The sequence below is a fragment of the Mus musculus genome, chromosome 1, assembly GCF_000001635.26.
Source record: "Mus musculus strain C57BL/6J chromosome 1, GRCm38.p6 C57BL/6J".
In the NCBI taxonomy this organism is placed as follows: domain Eukaryota; kingdom Metazoa; phylum Chordata; class Mammalia; order Rodentia; family Muridae; genus Mus; species Mus musculus.
The window spans coordinates 39,717,853-39,726,282 of NC_000067.6; the positions used below are offsets into that span (position 1 = coordinate 39,717,853).

Consider the following 8,430-nt stretch of genomic DNA (forward strand, 5'->3'; position numbering starts at 1 on the left):
TCCAGCTGTAAGGCATTTTCTCAATTAGTGATCAAGGGGGAAAGGCCCCTTGTGGGTGGGACCATCTCTGGGCTGGTAGTCTTGGTTCTATAAGAGAGCAGGCTGAGCAAGCCAGTAAAGAACATCCCTCCATGGCCTCTGTATCAGCTCCTGCTCCCTGACCTGCTTGAGTTCCAGTCCTGACTTCTTTCAGTGATGAACAGCAATGTGGAAATGTAAGCCGAATAAACCCTTTCCTCCCCAACTTGCTTCTTGGTCATGATGTTTGTGCAGGAATAGAAATCCTGACTAAGACACCGCTGAAACCTCATTAGACCCAAACACACTTTAGACTTTCCTCAGAGAGTCAGCAGTCCGTAAGGCTTTACCATCAGCGACACTAGCTAGCTCAGTCTGTGTTTGGCCAATGGCATAAGCTAGCATTACTCAGCATGTATCTCCACCCGTCCCACCTGGGGCTGTAACATTGAAAGAAAAAAAAAAAAAACAAAAACAAACCCTCCAAAAACCCAATGAGAAACAAAACAGCTCAGCAAGCATAGACTTGTCACATCTCCACACTTACCTTCCCAAATGTCGCTGGGTTGACTTGGTTCTGAGCACTCTGCCCACAGGTCTCGACATAAATCTCATACATGAGACATCGGGGCACGCTGAACCCTTCACAGATGCAGAAATTGTCAACCAGCCTGCAAGGGGGGCGGAGGGGTGGGAGAAACAGGACATTGGTGGCTATTTTTCCCTGAAGTAAGGATGTTCTGACAGAACTCATGACTAGACATGGGTGTGTCCAACCAACCAACCTCTGTCTAGGTGACTGAATGGAACTGTAGAAGCTCACAGGCAGAAGACAATGATCTCTTTTATCCTGGGGTCAGGGTTAGGAATACAGACTATGGGTTTTCAGTTGTCAACCTTGGAGAAGAATCTGCATGCTAAAAAGAAGTAGCTACTGTCTGATGGACCGTTTAGGAGCTGCAGCCGAGATTTATGTTAACCACAGGGTAGAGAGAATGATGTGCCTGGTAAATTAAAATAATACCACAGTGGACTGTGAAGGAGTCCAGGCAGGTAGGATGGTGTGGATGTTGACTGGTCCCTGAGCCCCACAGGCTGACTGACAGCCTGACTTCTCTTCCTTATGGTGGAGCCTTTAGAAGGTGGAACTGGTTAAGGAAGTAAACGACTCGGGGTGGGCCTTTGATGGGGATTATTCTACCTGGGGTCCCCTCCTCTCGGATTTAAGGCTGCCATTAGCAGTACGGCTGCCTAAGATATTCTCCACAATGCTCTGTCCTGCTGCAGACACAGGAACAGTGGGGCGGGTTGAGGACCGAAAATTCTGGAGGAGCTATTGGTTAAACCATTTTCTTTATTAACCTGATTTTTTTTTTCAGCGATTGCCATTTTTATCTCTCCCATCATAATGTAAACAGAAGCAAGAAAGTCACGGGCATGGCGGCAGCACACTGCCCCCCAGGGAGCCAGTCCCAAGGGAAACCTGCTCTGCTAAGCCTGACCTCTATTGCATGCGGCTCTGAGGAGAGGGTGTGAGGCAGGTGACCACCACAGGTGACTCTGGTTAAGGGGCTGCCATTGTGCCACCAAAATGCCCCTGTGCTTTACCTGAGATTAGATGCCAAGGCCTGACCCGGGGTCTGCGTCTACACTATTGTGTCCAGGCTTGTGCTCCCTCGTCTGACCATGTCTCTTCCTGTCTCTGACTTGGAGACCTTACTTCTGTTCCCCCAGACTGGCCAACATCCTGACCTTTCTCCCAGGGACAATTTATCATGTTCAGATGACAGTGGTAATCATGGCCCAGATAGGACCCCACCTGACTGATCGTTGTCCCTTCTAACAAGGCACTGACTGGAAAACAGGGAGTGATGTAATCCATAAACAGGGCCCTTCTTCCACAGGACATCTGGGGCCTCTCCCTACTCTCTCTTGAGCTGCCTCCCATGGTTCCTCCAGCTCTAGCCACTGCTGCCCCCATTCTGGGCAGCCTGATATCTTTGTTCCAGGATTCTATCTTAGACACTGGGGCAGTGGTTTGAATGCCAGTGTTAGGAGAATTGAAGTCTTTTGGTTTTCTCAGTTCTGAAGAACCTATGGCAAAAGGAAATCTGGCCACAGTACCTGACCTAAAGAGGATGCCCAAGTAGTTTAAACTTTGTAATCATTCTTTCACTTCTCTGTAGCAAAAGTCTCTGTAGCAGTGGTGAGCTGAAGTAGCTAATTAAGGCACCGAACTGACTCTTTTGCTAAGAAGGCAGGCAAGGGGGTCTGACTACATTTTTTTTTCCTCTCGCAAGATAAGATGGGCAATAAATTCTCTTTTGGAACAAAGTAGTAACTATAATCATAAACATATTCTTCTCTTTTTTAAAAACTACTTCTTCCTCAGGTGACTCTTAAAAAAAAAAGTTTCCCCTGAGAAATATTTCTTAAAGCTCACACAAAGAAAAATGTATGCTGATATATAATAGTCACCTTATAAAGCTACAGTCTGAGGACTGGCTTTAATTATTTTCCTATTTATAAAGAGCCACAGACTCTTTTGAGTTCAGGCCCATGAGCTGAGGGTATTTTTTTTTTTTATAGTTTTCCTCTCCTCTATTGAAATAGCCAAGAAATGACTTTCACAAGTAATACGTAGTGCATTGTTGAAGCTAAACGTTGTTTTAAGTTAAGACACTTCCATTCTAGAGCTCTTGCCAGGAGGAAAACAACAACAACAACAACACGCTTCCTCCAAGGCCAAGGCCTGCCAGTGTTTCAGTAACAGGGCTTCGCTCTGGTTGGAACAGGCTGGATTGCTCCCCCACGGGAAGTGGGACCCACCGGGACAGCTAGGTGGAAAACCAGCACCACACCGGGTGCAGATACGAAGACCTTGTGTGTGTGTGTGTGTGTTCCCTCGTTCTCCGCCAGGGTCTCCTGAACCAGGGGTGCTCCTCTCCCGTCCTCCGGGGCTCCCCACCTGCCGGCAGCGCCCGTATCTCCCTGTCCTGACACTCACCATTGAATGATACCCCGGTGCAGGCCCAGGCCACTCGCAGGAGAGGCCGGCACCGCCTCCGCCATGCCTCGCCCAGCGGGCAGCGAGCGGGGCACCGGTCCTCTCCGCCGTGTTTACTTTAGAGCGGGGGCGCGCGGGGGGCGCGTGCAGCTGGGGGGTGGGAGGGGGGATGCTGGGCCCACGCCTTGCACCCAGAGGTGCGGGTTGGGGTCTCTTCCCCGCCCACCGCCACCAAAGGTCGGAGAGGCACCTCCCATGTCGTTCCCCATCCCCCATGCTGCCGCCCTTCCCCTCTCTGGCCAACGTTGGGCTAACGGATCAAACCAGGGAACAGAGAAAAGCTCAGGCATAAACTTTCGGCCAGGTCGGTGGCAGTGTTTGATCACCAAGGGTCTGTAACTGGACAGCACTTGAGAATTATTTGATTATTTCCGCACTTTGAAAAATACTGATGATCAGCTAACACCTCCTTTCCCAAAGGGTTCAGTATAACGGGCCCGGGTGGTGGTGGGACATGGGGAGGGGAGTTGGCCCGGGAAAAGCCCTTCTCTGGACAAGAGGCTGTGTTCCAGGTGACCTAGATGGTGAAAATAGAATCCCAGGGAGAGGGGCCAACGTGCAGCTTCCGGTGGCTGCTGCTGCAGACCGATCCCTCCAAGCCTGCAGGGACAGCTGTCTCAGAAGCTCACACCTTTCATGGGGAAATAGGCTATTGTATCCAGTGCTACTGGACAGGCGTGGCACACTTTTAAGACTCCGACCATAGGGATGTGACATTGGCTGCTCACTGGTTACAAGTCTCAGAAGGATGTCTCAATCTCGATGAAAAAAAAAAACATACTTGCCAATCATAATAACACAACATCAAAGTTCAACTTATAAACGAGTGAAGGGCATGAACAGGCCGTTCTCCAGAGATGACACACAGCTGTCCACAAAGTTCCTGCTCGATTCTAGACGACAAGGAGACGCAAGCCCAGGCTGAACCCATTAGAATGACTTTTTTGTTTTTGTTTTTTAAAAAAGATTTATCTATTTATCTATCTATCTATCTATCTACTTATTTTTTTTTAATTTTTTATTAGGTATTTAGCTCATTTACATTTCCAATGCTATACCATAAGTCCCCCATACCTACCCACCCCCACTCCGCTACCCACCCACTCCCCCTTTTTGGCCCTGTACTGGGGCATATAAAATTTGCGTGTCCAATGGGCCTCTCTTTCCAGTGATGGCCGACTAGGCCATCTTTTGATACATATGCAGCTAGAGTCAAGAGCTCCGGGGTACTGGTTAGTTCATAATGTTGATCCACCTATAGGGTTGCAGATCCCTTTAGCTCCTTGGGTACTTTCTCTAGCTCCTCCATTGGGAGCCCTGTGATCCATCCATTAGCTGACTGTGAGCATCCACTTTTGTGTTTGCTAGGCCCCGGCATAGTCTCACAAGAGACAGCTACATCTGGGTCCTTTCGATAAAATCTTGCTAGTGTGTGCAATGGTGTCAGCGTTTGGATGCTGATTATGGGGTGGATCCCTGGATATGGCAGTCTCTACATGGTCCATCCTTTCATCTCAGCTCCAAACTTTGTCTCTGTAACTCCTTCCAAGGGTGTTTTGTTCCCACATCTAAGGAGGGGCATAGTGTCCACACTTCAGTCTTCATTTTTCTTGAGTTTCATGTGTTTAGGAAATTGTATCTTATATCTTGGGTATACTAGATTTTGGGCTAATATCCACTTATCAGTGAGTACATATTGTGTGAGTTCCTTTGTGAATGTGTTACCTCACTCAGGATGATGCCCTCCAGGTCCATCCATTTGGCTAGGAATTTCATAAATTCATTCTTTTTAATAGCTGAGTAGTACTCCATTGTGTAGATGTACCACACTTTCTGTATCCATTCCTCTGTTGAGGGGCATCTGGGTTCTTTCCAGCTTCTGTCTATTATAAATAGGGCTGCTATGAACATAGTGGAGCATGTGTCCTTCTTACCAGTTGGGGCATCTTCTGGATATATGCCCAGGAGAGGTATTGCTGGCTCCTCCGGTAGTACTATGTCCAATTTTCTGAGGAACCGCCAGACTGATTTCCAGAGTGGTTGTACAAGCCTGCAATCCCACCAACAATGGAGGAGTGTTCCTCTTTCTCCACATCCACGCCAGCATCTGCTGTCACCTGAATTTTTGATCTTAGCCATTCTGACTGGTGTGAGGTGGAATCTCAGGGTTGTTTTGATTTGCATTTCCCTGATGATTAAGGATGTTGAACATTTTTTCAGGTGCTTCTCTGCCATTCAGTATTCCTCAGGTGAGAATTCTTTGTTCAGTTCTGAGCCCCATTTTTTAATGGGGTTATTTGATTTTCTGAAGTCCACCTTCTTGAGTTCTTTATATATGTTGGATATTAGTCCCCTATCTGATTTAGGATAGGTAAAGATCCTTTCCCAATCTGTTGGTGGTCTTTTTGTCTTATTGACGGTGTCTTTTGCCTTGCAGAAACTTTGGAGTTTCATTAGGTCCCATTTGTCAATTCTCGATCTTACAGCCCAAGCCATTGCTGTTCTGTTCAGGAATTTTTCCCCTGTGCCCATATCTTCAAGGCTTTCCCCCACTTTCTCCTCTATAAGTTTCAGTGTCTCTGGTTTTAAGTGAAGTTCCTTGATCCACTTAGATTTGACCTTAGTACAAGGAGATAAGTATGGATTGATTCGCATTCTTCTACATGATAACAACCAGTTGTGCCAGCACCAATTGTTGAAGATGCTGTCTTTCTTCCACTGGATGGTTTTAGCTCCCTTGTCGAAGATCAAGTGACCATAGGTGTGTGGGTTCATTTCTGGGTCTTCAATTCTATTCCATTGGTCTACTTGTCTGTCTCTATATCAGTACCATGCAGTTTTTATCACAATTGCTCTGTAGTAAAGCTTTAGGTCAGGCATGGTGATTCCACCAGAGGTTCTTTTATCCTTGAGAAGAGTTTTTGCTATCCTAGGTTTTTTGTTATTCCAGATGAATTTGCAAATTGCTCCTTCTAATTCATTGAAGAATTGAGTTGGAATTTTGATGGGGATTGCATTGAATCTGTAAATTGCTTTTGGCAAGATAGCCATTTTTACAATGTTGATCCTGCCAATCCATGAGCATGGGAGATCCTTCCATCTTCTGAGATCTTCTTTAATTTCTTTCTTCAGAGACTTGAAGTTTTTATCATACAGATCTTTCACTTCCTTAGTTAGAGTCATGCCAAGATATTTTATATTATTTGTGACTATTGAGAAGGGTGTTGTTTCCCTAATTTCTTTCTCAGCCTGTTTATTCTTTGTATAGAGAAAGGCCATTGACTTGTTTGAGTTTATTTTATATCCAGCTACTTCACCGAAGCTGTTTATTAGGTTTAGGAGTTCTCTGGTGGAATTTTTGGGGTCACTTATATATACTATCATATCATCTGCAAAAAGTGATATTTTGACTTCCTCTTTTCCAATTTGAATCCCCTTGATCTCCTCTTGTTGTCGAATTGCTCTGGCTAATACTTCAAGTACTATGTTGAAAAGGTAGGGAGAAAGTGGGCAGCCTTGTCTAGTCCCTGATTTTAGTGGGATTGCTTCCAGCTTCTCTCCATTTACTTTGATGTTGGCTACTGGTTTGCTGTAGATTGCTTTTATCATGTTTAGGTATGGGCCTTGAATTCCTGATCTTTCCAGAACTTTTATCATGAATGGGTGTTGGATCTTGTCAAATGCTTTTTCTGCATCTAACGAGATGATCATGTGGTTTTTGTCTTTGAGTTTGTTTATATAATGGATTACATTGATAGATTTTCGTATATTAAACCATCCCTGCATCCCTGGAATAAAACCTACTTGGTCAGGATGGATGATTGCTTTAATGTGTTTTTGGATTTGGTTAGCGAGAATTTTATTGAGGATTTTTGCATCGATATTCATAAGAGAAATTGGTCTGAAGTTCTCTATCTTTGTTGGATCTTTCTGTGGTTTAGGTATCAGAGTAATAGTGGCTTCATAAAATGAGTTGGGTAGAGTACCTTCTACTTCTATCTTGTGAAAAAGTTTGTGCAGAACTGGAATTAGATCTTCTTTGAAGGTCTGATAGAACTCTGCACTAAACCCATCTGGTCCTGGGCTTTTTTTGGCTGGGAGACTATTTATAACTGCTTCTATTTCTTTAGGGGATATAGGACTGTTTAGAAGGTCAACTTGATCCTGATTCAACTTTGGTACCTGGTATCTGTCCAGAAATTTGTCCATTTCGTCCAGGTTTTCCAGTTTTGTTGAGTATAGCCTTTTGTAGAAGGATCTGATGGTGTTTTGGATTTCTTCAGGATCTGTTGTTATGTCTCCCTTTTCATTTCTGATTTTGTTAATTAGGATTTTGTCCCTGTGTCCTCTAGTGAGTCTAGCTAAGGGTTTATCTATCTTGTTGATTTTCTCAAAGAACCAACTCCTCGTTTGGTTAATTCTTTGAATAGTTCTTCTTGTTTCCACTTGGTTGATTTCACCCCTGAGTTTGATTATTTCCTGCCGTCTACTCCTCTTGGGTGAATTTGCTTCCTTTTTTTCTAGAGCTTTTAGATGTGTTGTCAAGCTGATAGTATGTGCTCTCTCCCGTTTCTTCTTGGAGGCACTCAGAGCTATGAGTTTCCCTCTTAGAAATGCTTTCATTGTGTCCCAAAGGTTTGGGTACGTTGTGGCTTCATTTTCATTAAACTCTAAAAAGTCTTTAATTTCTTTCTTTATTCCTTCCTTGACCAAGGTATCATTGAGAAGAATGTTGTTCAGTTTCCACGTGAATGTTGGTTTTCTATTATTTATTTTGTTATTGAAGATCAGCCTTAGTGCATGGTGATCTGATAGGATACATGGGACAATTTCAATATTTTTGAATCTGTTGAGGCCTGTTTTGTGACCTATTATGTGGTCAATTTTGGAGAAGGTACCATGAGGTGCTGAGAAGAAGGTATATCCTTTTGTTTTAGGATAAAATGTTCTGTAGATATCTGTCAGATCCATTTGTTTCATCACTTCTGTTAGTTTCAGTGTGTCCCTGTTTAGTTTCTGTTTCCATGATTTGTCCATTGGTGAAAGTGGTGTGTTGAAGTCTACCACTATTATTGTGTGAGGTGCAATGTGTGCTTTGAGCTTTACTAAAGTTTCTTTAATGAATGTGGCTGCCCTTGTATTTGGAGCATAGATATTCAGTATTGAGAGTTCCTCTTGGAGGATTTTACCTTTGATGAGAACGAAGTGCCCCTCCTTGTCTTTTTTGATGACTTTGGGTTGGAAGTCAATCTTATCAGATATTAGGATGGCTACTCCAGCTTGTTTCTTCATACCATTTGCTTGGAAAATTGTTTTCCAGCCTTTCATTCTGAGGTAGTGTCTAT

At 44.3% G+C, this 8,430-nt stretch overlaps 1 protein-coding gene across 1 annotated transcript in view; it reads right to left on the reverse strand.

Moving 5' to 3' along the window:
- Positions 1–3,137, reverse strand: part of Rfx8 (regulatory factor X 8) — a 55,691-nt gene extending 52,554 nt beyond the window's left edge. The window contains exons 1-2 of the mRNA NM_001145660.1: positions 3,026–3,137; positions 566–689 (exon numbers count right to left, since the gene is read on the reverse strand). Coding sequence (NP_001139132.1) covers positions 566–689; positions 3,026–3,090 — 189 coding nt within the window. The 5' untranslated portion in view covers positions 3,091–3,137. The remainder of the gene's footprint in view (positions 1–565; positions 690–3,025) is intronic.
- Between the last annotated feature and the right edge of the window lie 5,293 nt (positions 3,138–8,430).